Source organism: Temnothorax curvispinosus, unplaced genomic scaffold, assembly GCF_003070985.1.
Source record: "Temnothorax curvispinosus isolate PA1 unplaced genomic scaffold, ASM307098v1 QBEX01006876.1, whole genome shotgun sequence".
Classification (NCBI taxonomy): Eukaryota; Metazoa; Arthropoda; class Insecta; order Hymenoptera; family Formicidae; genus Temnothorax; species Temnothorax curvispinosus.
In genome coordinates this window covers 229,721-242,900 of record NW_020216656.1, presented here as the reverse complement: position 1 = coordinate 242,900, position 13,180 = coordinate 229,721, and the positions used below count along the sequence as shown (strand labels likewise).

Below are 13,180 nucleotides of genomic sequence, written 5' to 3'. Positions count from 1 at the left end.
GAGAAGGAAAGGATGATTACAGAGATAGGAGAGGCGAGATCGGAAAATAAGGTATGGGAACTGATAGGTAGAGTAAGGAAAAGAAGGAAGAGGATAAACGAAGACATAAGGCTAGAAGAATGGAAAAAATACTTCATGGAGCTAATGGGAGGCGTGGAAAACAGTGTAGTGAAAGGAGAAGGAGGGAGGGACAGACAAGATGAGGAAGAGATAGAGTTAGAGGAGGTTAGAAATGTAATAAAGAAACTAAAAACAGGAAAGGCAATAGGTAAGGACGGAATTCCGAATGAAGTATGGAAATATGGAGGAGAAGAGATGGTGAGGTGGGTCTGGGAAATATGTAAACAGGTATGGAGGGGGGAAGGCTGGCCGGAACAGTGGAAGGAGGGTGAGATAATACCATTAGTGAAGAAAGGAGAAGGAAAAGAGCTCAATGTATAAGATATACACGGCGGTATTAGCAGAAAGGATAAGGAAAGAAGTAGAAATGAAGAACTTGATTCCCGATAACCAAGCAGGATTCAGAAAAGAAATGGGGACGATGGACCAGATATTTATGTTAAACTATTTGATAAACAGACACCTAGGAAAGGAGAAAGGGAAGATGACAGTTCTGTTCGTAGACCTCAAGGCGGCGTTTGACTCAGTAGATAAGAAAGTTCTAATTAAGGCAATGAAAGAGAGAGGGATGAAGCAAGGACTGATAGACAGGGTAGAAGAAGTGCTGAGAGAAACAAAAAACAGTGTGAGAAGGGGAGAAGAAAAAGGGGACTCATTCTGGATGGCGAAGGAATTAAGACAGGGCTGCCCGTTAAGCCCGATACTGTTTAACCTTCTAATTGCAGACATAGAGGATCACATGAGGAAGGGAGGATGGGGGGGTGTGAGTGTAAAAGGGGAAAAGATATACACCCTAATGTATGCAGATGATATAGCAGTACTAGCGAAGGAGGAACAGGACATGAGATCCATGATAAGCAGGCTTGAGGGATATCTAGACAGGAAGGGCCTAACTCTAAGTACGGAGAAAATGAAGATAATAAGATTTAGAAAAGGAGGAGGGAGGAAGAAGAAATATGACTGGAGATGGAAGGGAAAGAAATTAGAAGAGGTTAAAGAATTCAAGTATCTGGGGTACACGCTGATGGCGAATGGAGGGCAGGAGGCGCATATCAGAGAGAGAAAAAGGAAGGCAGCAAGAGTAATGAGGGAAGTGTGGGGGATAGAGAAAAGAATGTGGAAAAAGGACTGTAAAAGAAGGATCTGGCTTTATGATACACTGATATGGACGGTGATGGGATACGGGGCAGAAATATAGGGATGGAAGGAAAGGAGGGAGGTAGAAGGGATACACGAGAGATACCTCAGATGGACACTCGGTGTAAACTGGAGGACCCCAGAGTACATGGTCAGGGATGAACTAGAAAGGGAAAAAATGGGAGCCAGAGCAAGCAAGAGAGCATGGAAATTCGAAAGAAAACTGGAAGAAGGTAAAGGAGGAAAAATAGCAAAGAAATGTTTGGAAGAAATGAAAGACAGATGGAAGAAGGAGAGGATAATAGGAAGATGGGAGCAGGAGAGAAGGGATTACTTGGAGGGTATCGGTGTAGAAATGGGACGGGAGGAGGGACTGACGGAGGAGGCATTAGAATACAAGGAGAAAGCGAAGCAAAGACAAGAAGGAATGGGAAAGATTATGGAATCGAAATACAACAGGTGGTATAAGTTTATAAGGAAGGAAGGGATACCGGATTATTTAAAGAAAGGCTGGGAGGAGGCAAGATGGAGCAGAATTGCAAGGTTTAGATTGGGCAACGAGATCAGGGAGGGACTATACTGGGGAAAAGAGGAAGAAAGTGCAGGATATGTGAGAAGGAGGAGGAGACGTGGGAACATGTCTGGGAAGAATGTTCGAGATGGGACGATTGGGAGGGAGAGAGCTGGCAAGACGTGGGGGGAAGAATAAGGGGTGAAAAGGGGGGGGGGGAGGAAGGGAGGAAAGCGAGAGAAGAAAGAGGGGGGGGGGGGGGGAGGAAGGAAATAGAAGCTGAGAAGATGGCTAAGAAAATTTTTTAATTACAGATAAGGTCAGAGAAGGGGAGCACAGGACAAAAGGAAGGAATGGAGTTTAGAGCGAAGGTGACAGTAGAGAAAGAGATGCTGGAGAAACTGATAAGGGATCAAACAAAGGAAACACTGAGAGGACTGAAAAAGGAAATAAAAGACCAGAGAGAGGAGATTGAGAGCCTAAAGAGAAAAATACGCAAGCTGGAACAGGGCGCGGGTAAAAGAAAGAGGGACGAAAGCGCGCAGAGCAGGGGCAGGCAAGACGAAATAAAATGGTGGTCCGACGACGATGAGAGAAATGACGACGAGAGAAGGAAGAAAAATATAATAATAAGGATAGAGAGAAACAGATGGATGGGAAAGGGAACGAATTGGGAGAAGGTGAGGCAACTGCTCTCTGAGGAACTGAATCTAAAGGTAGAAATGAAGAAAGTAAGCGTAATAGGGCTGAGAGGAGAATGGCTGACGATGCTGGTGAGGCTGGGAAGTGAAAAAGAGAAATGGAGGGTATTAGACGCGAGGAGGAGGGCAGGGAGCAGACTAAAGGTTAAGATGGACGAAGATAAATCCGTAGAAAGAAGAATTAGAGAAGGAGAAGAGAAGAAGAAGAGAAAGGAGAGGAGGGAAGAAGACGGTAGGATTACAAAAGGATCAGAAGAAGATGAGATAGCGAGCGAGCTTGAGAAGAGCTTACTAATAGAGACAGAAAAAGAAAAAAAAGAAAAAACAAAGGCCGAGTAAGAAGAAAGAAGAAGAGACCAGGGCGAATACAGCGGGACACGAGCGGGCAGCAAAAACCCGAGGAGCGAAGTGCCGCCGGTTACTAAGGGGATGCGGTTCATCGCTGGCCCGGGCGTAGGCGGGTGCGTGCCGAAGCGGCGGCAGCGCTCAGGACAATCCGAGGAGGGACCAGTGCCGGTAACGTGTCGGTCGGTACACGCGCAACAAGATGCTGCGTGTGTGCGACCCTGCTTGTAAGGCATCCTGGGACAAAGAGATTACAGGAGCGACCGAAACACGCAGGAATGAGGGGCGCTGCCGCAGGTCTGCGTAGACACCATCGAGGCTGGTTGCCTGAGGGCACGAACAACGTCACCAGGTCCGATTACCTAGAAACGCTTGAACTTATGAACATGCTCGCTGAGAATCAGCTTAAGGCATGACTCGTCGACGAGGATGAAGAGTGTAGTCTGCGGGCAGCGGCTGCGCCACCCCTGGCAAATCCCCAAATAGAGATTCGCAACAAGACTAATTTCTGTTACTTTGATTATTTTGAGAGTATATGTATACTGATATTCTGGTCACACCGGTTTTGTAAAGGGTTGGGTACGTCCCTGAAAAACGCCGATCGCAGCAAGACTGATGTATACTGTTTATTTTTTGAGATTAATTTATTTTAGTTATATTTTGATGTTATTTTGATTTTTGAAGATATTTGGGTGGATACTCAGCCTTGTAAAGGGTTGGGTACGTCCCTGAAAAACGCCGATGAGCCTATGACAGGCACATGTACAGGGTTGGGTACGTCCCTACAAAACGCCTTTTTGGACCCCTTGGGGTAATAAAGTAACTATATACATGACGATGACGATGACGATGACGCGATGACGATGACGCGATGACGATGACGATGACGATGACGATGACGATGATAATAATAATAAAAAAAAAATTAACAAACACAGTAAACACTGTGCCGCAATTAACACGTAGAACTACGTCTATTAGAATAGAACATAACCAACGAAGAGCGAAAACATTTAGCTTACATCAAAATCTTTCAAAAACTATATAATAAAGTATATTTTCCTTTAATACTTTTCGAGAACAAACCCATATCAAAAAATTAACCACGAAAACATTTAGCTTACATCGAGAGCTTTCAAAAACTATAATAAAGTATATAATAAAGTATATTTTTCTTTAATACTTTTCGAGAAAAAGAAAACGTTGCATGAAAACGTTGCAAGAAAACGTTGCAGTCATACCCCCATACCCCCCGAGAAAGACGTAGTTCTACGTCAAAAATAATAATAATAATAATAATAATTTAAGAAGAAGAAAGCGGAATCGGAACTCAAAACCTTGCGATTATTGTGACTATTAGTAGGAGACATAAAGGCCTTTGCACAATAAAAAATATAAGTAATAAGGAACAGATATTTAGCGATTAGAAATAAAAAAATCAGGAATAAAGCTAATATAACATTAATACATGGCTTCCAATAGGTTAAAAATTTTTTGTCTGTGTTATTCCCTTTTTCCGTTGCCTATATTTTTTATCGTGCATCCAACTTTATTCTTAATTCTTTAGTCCTAATTTAATTGCTAATATATGTACCTTATATTTTTCATTGTGCGGAGGCTTTAAGATCTCTTGTCTCTCTCACACAGTATAAGTGCGCACGCGCCGCCACTACCTCCCCGATAGTAACAACTCTCGCGGTAGCAATAAAAACTAGAAAACAGGACCGCTTAGCGGACCTTCCCCCACCACTAAAAAAGCGAGGAGTTATCCAACCTGTATATGCAACCGTGCTTAATATACATATTGTTCATCTATGCCTTGACCACTAGTTCCTATTTCTTTCTCTATACTTAATCTTGATAACGTATCAGCTATGTTCGTTTTTCCTTCCTCATACACTACCTTGTATTTAAACTGTTGCAAACGTAACACCAACCTTTCTACCCCAGCATTTAGTTTTGTCTTTGACGCAAATATATATTCTAATGCCTTATGATCCGTGACTAGTTCAAATTCAATGCCATATAACCAAATATAAAATCTTTTGCACGCATAAACTAACGCAAGCATTGTAGTGTATTTGGAATAATGAATATAGCCGACTAATGACAACACTTGGTCCTTTATTGCACGCTACACGTTCCACTGTCGACGCTTTCTCTAGATCGCTGCTTGCTGTCGCGATCCGCGCCCTATCTCTTACCTATCGGTATGATCAGTCTCGCACATGTGCATTATGTACTACAGCAGCGATTGCTTATCTTCTAAAATGTCGATTAGCAGTCAACAAGTAACAATACATAAGACTTTCAATAAATTTTAAGAAATAAATAAGAAATGTTACAAACAAGATCGGTTATTGCCTTTGTTCTTTTTATTACATGCGTGACTTGTCAGCAAGTGACGAAGGATCGGGCGCACCGTTGCTACTTCAAAATTTATTATTTTTACATGACGAGAGACAACTAAAGAATTTATTTGATATGATTTTAAACAACCAGTTATAAGTATTAAAATTCTTATTTATAATTACACTTAAATTTTTTATTAATTTTTGTTATAGTAATTTACTATAGTAACTCACTATTTTATTAGAGTATTATAATATTATATAATACTACAACACACAATGTAGAATAATTACCACAATTATCGGAAGGACGATAATACAGTGAAGTAGGACATGGATGCCTGCATGACCTAATAAAGAAAAATAGATATGTATTAATACACGTATAAATAATATAACTTGGGTAATTATTTACTTTAAAGGACACCACGTCGATCTTGAAATATATTGTCAAGGACATGACCTTGAGTAACCTTCAAAAAGTTTTAGTCGGCGGACATTTATTTATTCAAAAGTCATCAGCGTGGTGTCCCCTAAAGTAAATAATTACCAATTTTAATTTGCCTAAAAGAGTAAGTAAATTGATTAAAACTGATATAAATTTATTAATAGAAACTTTAAATTCTTAAAAACAAACAATTTCGTAACTTGCCAGTGATGATTAACGAATATACATATTTCAATTACATCGACTTAACTGGCCACAATTAAATCACAATTAAAACAAATCACGACGTTTCGGCCCTTGGTTTAGGCCCTTTTCAAGTCCAAACTATAACATAATATAACGCAAAAATCATAAATAAGAGTCAATCTAAATATACGTATTGAAAGTAACAAAAAGTAATACCTAAATCATCCGTAAGAATCGTCTTTAAAAGCATAAGACATCCGTAATGTATGAAATTATTTCAGAAAAATCATAAAAGCTAAAATGTGATATATGTGTTAATAATGTTAAGATGTAATAAAATGTAAAAAAAATTAAAAAATAAAAACTTATTACGTGTCTTGTGTGTCCAAGAGAAAAGATATAGACTTATAAAAATAACCGAATGTGACATGTTGTTCGTCCAAAAGCGGCAGACAGACTGAATATAAAATCGCGCGATTTAGAACAATGAGGCGGTAAATGAGTTTGTTGAGATAAATATTTACAAGAGAAATTTCAAGTTGACAAATCATAATAAGTCTATCATATATGGGACTGAGATTCTCTGTATCTTTTTGCAGGTTAATATTATCTTTGAATTTTTTTATATAAAACATTTCAGAAATTTCCCTCTTACTCGTGTTTTTTTTCTTTATGTAGAATCTCAGGTTCCGTCCACTTGAAATCGTGATACGCGATGTTTGCTAACCACAGAGTGATTACTATCATGTTTAATAATGTCTCTCCTGTGTTCTTTAATGCGGGTCTCGAGATGACGTTTAGTCTGTCCAATATAAGATGTTTTACAGTCATTGCAATTTATTTTGTATACAATTTCTGTATTTTTGGTAATAGTTAATTTGTCTTTACCTCTTTTAATAATACTGTCTAATTTTTTTCATACATGTCTTTTATAGATGTCTTGTGCATTTAAAGACGATTCTTACGGATTATTTAGATATTACTTTTTGTTACTTTCAATACGTATATTTTGATTGACTCTTATTTATGATTTTTGCGTTATGTTGTTATAGTTTGCACTTGAAAAGAGCCCAAACCAAGGGCCGAAACGTCATAATTTGTTTTAATTGTGGCTAGTTAAGTCAATGTAATTTTTAATTTTTAATTTTTGAAAATAGGGATTGACAAATATACTAAACGTTTATTGCTTAATTCTCTTTCTTTATGTCTATATTGTTTTTTTTTATCAATTGTTTTTATAAATAATTAAATTTTAAATAATAACTTTACAATTAAATAAATAACTATATATAAAAATTTCAATATTAATAAAATAAAGGTAGCAAACAAATATTACAAGTAATAATAATATAAAAATTTGTTATAAATAAAAATATTTTGTAAATAAAACTAATATATATTTTATGTGTGAAGATGAATAAGTAAAATTATAAAATTAAGAAAGTAATTTTACTAATTAAAAGTAAGAAAAATAATCGTTCTTATTTAGAAGAAATTAATTTAATTCAAATATCTTGGAATTTTGTATAAAAGAATGATGGCATTTTGCCCATTTTTTGGACCTCGAATTTTAAATTTTTTTTCATGGCAAATAGTACTATTAGATGAAACATTAATTCCAGTAAAATTTCAAGATGAGCATAGTCACGGTTCCGGAGATACAAGGGGGTGAATATATGGGATATCGAAAATTCGTATAAGGGTAACTTTGTCATTTTTAGAGATATTTTAAATCCGCAAGCGGGTGCTGTTTCGGAATCGGGTACAAACAATTCTAAAACAGCACCCGCTTGCAGATTTAAAATATCTCTTAAAATAACAAAGTTACCCTCATACGAATTTTCGATATCTCTTATTTTCACCCCCTTGTATCTCCGGAACCGCGCCTATACTCATCCTGAAATTTTACTAGGATTAATGTTTAATCTAATAGTACTATTTGGCATTAAAAAAGTTAGAAATTCGAGGTCCAAAAAATGGGCGAAAAAACAGGTCTTTTTGCTATCATTCTTTTGTCTATATTTTATAAATTGCACCGACAATCTACGCTACTTTATGAGTCAAAGATTCAAGTTCAAATTTAATGAAAATTGTCGGTTTGTATTCGATTGTCACTTAAAAAAAAGAGGCAACTCATTAAGATGTCTAGTTTGCCATGAACGCCTTTCTGTAGAAGAGAAGTCGCAAGTTGTCTTCTTGGCGACCGTGTTTGTAAACGTTGCTAAGCAGAATTGGTGCCGCTTTCGAGCTGACAAGACACGTATCGCGAGCCGAGTTGTATCTCTTGATTGAATAAATCTCTCTTTCCTTCGAACTCAAGTCCGTTTTTTTCCGCAAGGCTGGGAGTGCGCGAGTGCTAGTGAGAGTGTAAAGGAATGACACGGGCGTTTCCTCGCGGCTAGCTCAACATTAGATTCTACATAAATAATCCGTAGATATGTGTGTGTGTGTGTGTAGTAGTAGTAGTAGTAGTAGTAGTAGTAGTGGCAGTGGCAGTGGCAGTGGCAGTGACAGTGGCAGTGGCAGTGGCAGTGGCAGTAGTAGTGGTAGTCGTAGTGGCAGTGGTAGTCGTAGTGGTAGTGGCAGTGGCAGTGGTAGCGGTAGTGGTAGTCGTAGTGGTAGTCGTAGTGGTGGTGGTAGTAGTAGTGGTAGTGGTAGTAGTAGTGGTGGTAGTAGTAGTAGTGGTAGTAGTAGTGGTGGTGGTAGTAGTGGTGGTGGTAGTAGTGGTGGTGGTAGTAGTGGTAGTAGTAGTAGTAGTAGGAAAAAAGACAGACGCGGAGTCTTCTCGTTCAGACAAGGACGCAATACGCTTTAAGAAGAATCCGCATATACTTACAAGGTATTCTGTTTAAAATAATTACTAATTGCAACGCGTTGGTTTTGACGTTAAATAAAAAGGATATAAATCCGAGAATCGCGCGCTGGGCACTTGAGTTGCAGAATTATGATTATTCCACGGAACACAGGCCGGGAAAAAGAATGCAACATGTGGACGCATTAAGCAGGGCAAACGGTATTTTAGTAATTGAGCTTAACACTTTCGAGTTCGAATTATCGGTATGTCAAATGCAAAATCCAGTCATTAGAAAGTTGAAGACACGTTTAGAAAAAGAGTAAGATAGCTTGTACGAAATAAGGAATGGTCTTGTGTATCGCAAAAATTTTATTTTTTGTTCCGCAAGAAATGAAGCAGGATTTACTCCATAAACATCATTATTTCGGGCATTTTGGAGTAAAAAAAACGCTAACATTGTTATAAAAATTTTATTGGTTTCCGAATCTGAAGTATAAAATTCACGATCACATTAAAGACTGTACGAAGTGTATCGCTTTTTCGAAAACGTCGGGAAAAACCGAGGGATTTTTGCATTACATTCCTAAAAAGAATGTGCCTTTTGCGACAATACACGTTGATCATTTCGGTCCGGTAAAACGAGCGAATGCGTAAAAAAAACATGTACTTTTAGTCGTCAATGCATTCACAAAATTTGTAAAACTGTACGCGGTTAAGTCAACGACATCGCGTGAGACAATTGGATGTCTTAAGGATTATTTTAACGTTTATAGTAAGCCAAAGATTTTGATATTAGATGGTGAAACTAGCTTTACGTCAAAAGAATTCGAAGAATTTGTAACGTTGCGCCCCGTAATTGCATCGTTCTCGGCCAATATCAGCTGAATACCGCCCGGTCGAACATCCGCCGGGCGAGGAAAGGCACGGGGTGCCATATTTTTAATCATATGTAAAATGCGTGCGAATAAGCCCTCGCGAGGGACTTACCGCGGCAACCGCCTCGAAGCACCAAGCGGTGCCGAAACCAACCGAAGGCCGCCGAACGCAATTGCGGCGTCGGGACGCCGTAATTTCCGACCGTCCCGCCGCTCCATCCCGGCGCTCGCGATTGCTGTCACTCGTACCCTCGCCACTTGCAAAGCACCGCCGCGGGTATATAAACCCGAAATTGTTACAACAATTCGTATCCACCGTGAGCCAGTACACCGATCCGACCGATCATCCGCTGCTCTCGGCATCCGAAACCTTAGCAACCAAACGAGTCCTGGGTAGAGAGTTCTCTGCCTCTGTCGAGTGCATCTCGACGGCTCGTCCGTCCCGACCGCTCCTCGCTTTAGCGGCACGTTCAGGTCCAGAGAATCTCTGGACTTGCTGGGGGTCTTAGCCGTCCGATAGGACTATCCGTCCATCACCGTCATCCGTCCATCCGTCCATCATATCGTCGCGCACCAGGATAGAGATGTACAGTCTATCCTTGCCAAGAGTCTTGGCCGAACGATACCATTCTCTGGCCGACGGGATCCGGACGCTCCGGCTTAGGGAGTCAGTCCCTATACCCGTTGAGTGTCCCAGCCGCTCGAGACCGTCAATCCTTTTCCTCCACTCCGGCGAAAACGCCGCGCACCGACATAACCGCCGCAACTCGCGTCGCCACCGTGCACGAATCCGCACCCCGGTATCAAACCGCGCCGTATTTGCCGTATTCGCCGCGCTCGCGCTCCCACCATCTCTGCGCCTCGCGTTCCGCCCGCGAATGCGGCATTACTGTACATACGCAATACCTGTAAATATAATACCAATTACCGCGACATCAATCTTTGTTAATCTCAGCGCCTGTAAATATCTCATCTGTTGTGTGAACTAGATGGGTTTGGGAACGCGCTAATTGTAAAACTGATGTGGAGATGGCGTTGCGTAGGCGGTACACACACAATAAGCGTAGCGTGCTTAAGTAGAGATACAAGAATAAAGCCACGTACTTATATTCACTCGAGCCTGATAATTATTACTGCCCTCAGTACCACTACATGGTGTCAGAAGTGGTAGATTCAGTGAAATTGCCTCAAAGCAAGACAAGATTCAGATTGTCAAAGATCTTGACAAAGAAATAGACGCATTCTCGGTAAGCCAGACCATCGAAAGTTCGCGAATTGAACAATGGCGACAGAAGAAGCTAAACCATTATATGGGATTCAAGTTTCTGCACCTTTTGATTTCCTAAAACCTGAGCTATGGAAAATCTAGATAAAACGCTTTATGCGTTATCTTTGGGTAGCAAACATGTCGAGTAGACAGGATGTGGAGAAGATTAATCTTCTTTGCTATACCATGGGCGAGAAAGCTGAAGAAATTTTAACTCAAGTTATGCCGACTATGGCTTTCAACACAACGTTTGATGCGGTTAAGAAAAAATTTTATGATTATTTCTCTCCAAAAAGAAATATTGTGTTCAAGAGATATAAATTCAATTTTCGTATACAGTTGGAAGGCAAGCCTGCAGACGTATTCATCACGGCATTATACTCTCTAGCAGAAACGTATGAGTATGGCCCATTAAAGGAAGAGCTTATACGAGATCGTATTGTGATCGGTATTTGGGATGTACATCAGAACGGTTGCAGTTAACCTCACATTTGACGGTGGAGAAAGCAATAGAAATGGTACGCCAGGCAGAAATTCAGGCGAAATAAAGTAAAGCCATCAGGCAAGAAACTGTAAACACAAATACGGTGAATAAAATTTCTCAGAAGAAAAAGATGATTTTTCAATCACGAGATGGTAAATCTGCGTACAACGAGGAACAGAAGTGCACGAGATGCGGCCTAGCAAGACATGCGGATTTCAAGAAATGTCCAGCACTCAAATCAAGATGCAGAAATTGCGACAAACTAGGCTACTGGGATAAGAAATGTTGTTCCAAGAAGGTCCATCGCGTCGAGGAAGAAGAAGATGCTGTTAGTCATGACAATAGTCCTGCCTTTCTGGGTAAAGTTAACGACAGTTCAACAGATAGAGACTTTAAGGTTAAAATGAAAATTTCTGAATTAGAAATAAAGTTAGATTTTGTTATTGATACAGGCGCGGACATAACTTGTATTGCGAATAATTGTATTCCGGAACGTTTTTATAACAAAATTGTTAAATCTTCAAAAAGTATTTTAGGACCAGATGGCAAGTCTATCAGTAACAGGTTACGTTGATATAACTTTATGGGACCAACGTTGCAAGGCCAAGTCTTTTTTTTTTTTTTTAACGTGTGGAAATCTTCTACCACTGTGGCAGCCGGGGAGAGCCGCTACCCGGCAACCAGTCACGCACCCAGTAGCCCCCCGTTTGACAAGGGGAAAGACCCCCTCACCCTCCGGGGAGAGGAGTGAGGGGAGTGCCAGATTCCATGCATGTACATCGCCCACGATACTACATGCATGGCCTACCGGCTAAAACCACACGGTCGTCCCTCTCGGCACATCGAGAGGTGGCCCCGGGAAACGCAATGATACCATCCGGGACTTGCAAGGCCAAGACTAGGGTTTACGTTATTCAAGAATTGAAGCATGTTAGGCAAACCCGAAATTAAGAAGTTCGGATTAATAAGCAAAATGAATGCAATAAAACTAGAGGAACTTTCAAAAGAAGTATGTTTAAAATTTTCAGAATTATTTAAAAGTATTGGGCAATTTAAAAAAGAATTGAGAATTTATTTGAAAGAAGGAGCAATTCCCTTTTCCCAATCAGTTCCTCGAACTATAGCTATTTCTTTGCAACCCAAGTTAAAAAAAGAATTAGATAGACTCGTTGAAAAAAGCATAATAAAACCAGTAGATTTTCCTACCGATTGGTGTAGTCCTATTGTAGTTGTCCCAAAGAAAAATAGCGATAGTATTCGTCTTTGCTGTGACTATTCTAAATTAAATAACAATGTAAAAAGGGCTAATTTTCCAATTCTTAAAGTCGATATTATGTTAGCTAACTTAAAAGGATAAAAAATATTTACTAAATTAGATGCACAAGCAGGCTTTCATCAAATTAAGCTTTACGAAGATAGCCAAACTCTTACTACTTTTATTACGCCCTTTGGAAGGTTTATGTTCACGAGATTGCCTTTTGGTATAAATTGTGCACCACAATACTTTTCACAAATGTTTATAGAATTGCTAAGAGATATTTCCAATGTGATAGTGCATATAGATGATGCTCTAATTCATGCTGAAACTAAACAAAAACATGATGAAACATTGAATAAAGTCCTCGATAGATTGAAGAAGGAAGGAATTACTTTAAATAAAAATAAATGTATTTTTGAGCAAAAAGAAATAGAATTTCTGGGACATAAAATTTCTGAAAGGGGAACTGAGATTTTACCAGACAGAGTATCAGCCATTATAAAATTTCCTGCTCCAACAGATAAAGGTTTATTATTGCTTTTTCTGGGTATGGTCAATTATGTAAGTAAGTTTGTACCTAACAAATCTTCAGTGTTAGAACTTCTAAACAGTTTATTAAAAGACAATGTTCATTTCGTGTGGCTTCAACCACAACAACTAGCATTCAAAAGAATAAAAGAACTTCTATTGCAAGCTCTTATTT

General features: G+C 39.4%; 1 protein-coding gene across 1 annotated transcript; it reads left to right on the top strand.

The window, feature by feature from the left end:
• Positions 1–1,405: 1,405 nt before the first annotated feature.
• On the top strand, positions 1,406–8,614 carry LOC112456454 (keratin, type I cytoskeletal 9-like). Its single transcript, XM_025018990.1, has 3 exons — positions 1,406–1,867; positions 2,083–2,804; positions 8,263–8,614. The coding sequence occupies exons 1-3, from the start codon at positions 1,406–1,408 to the stop codon at positions 8,612–8,614; spliced, it is 1,536 nt and encodes a 511-aa protein (XP_024874758.1).
• The last annotated feature ends 4,566 nt before the right edge of the window (positions 8,615–13,180 follow it).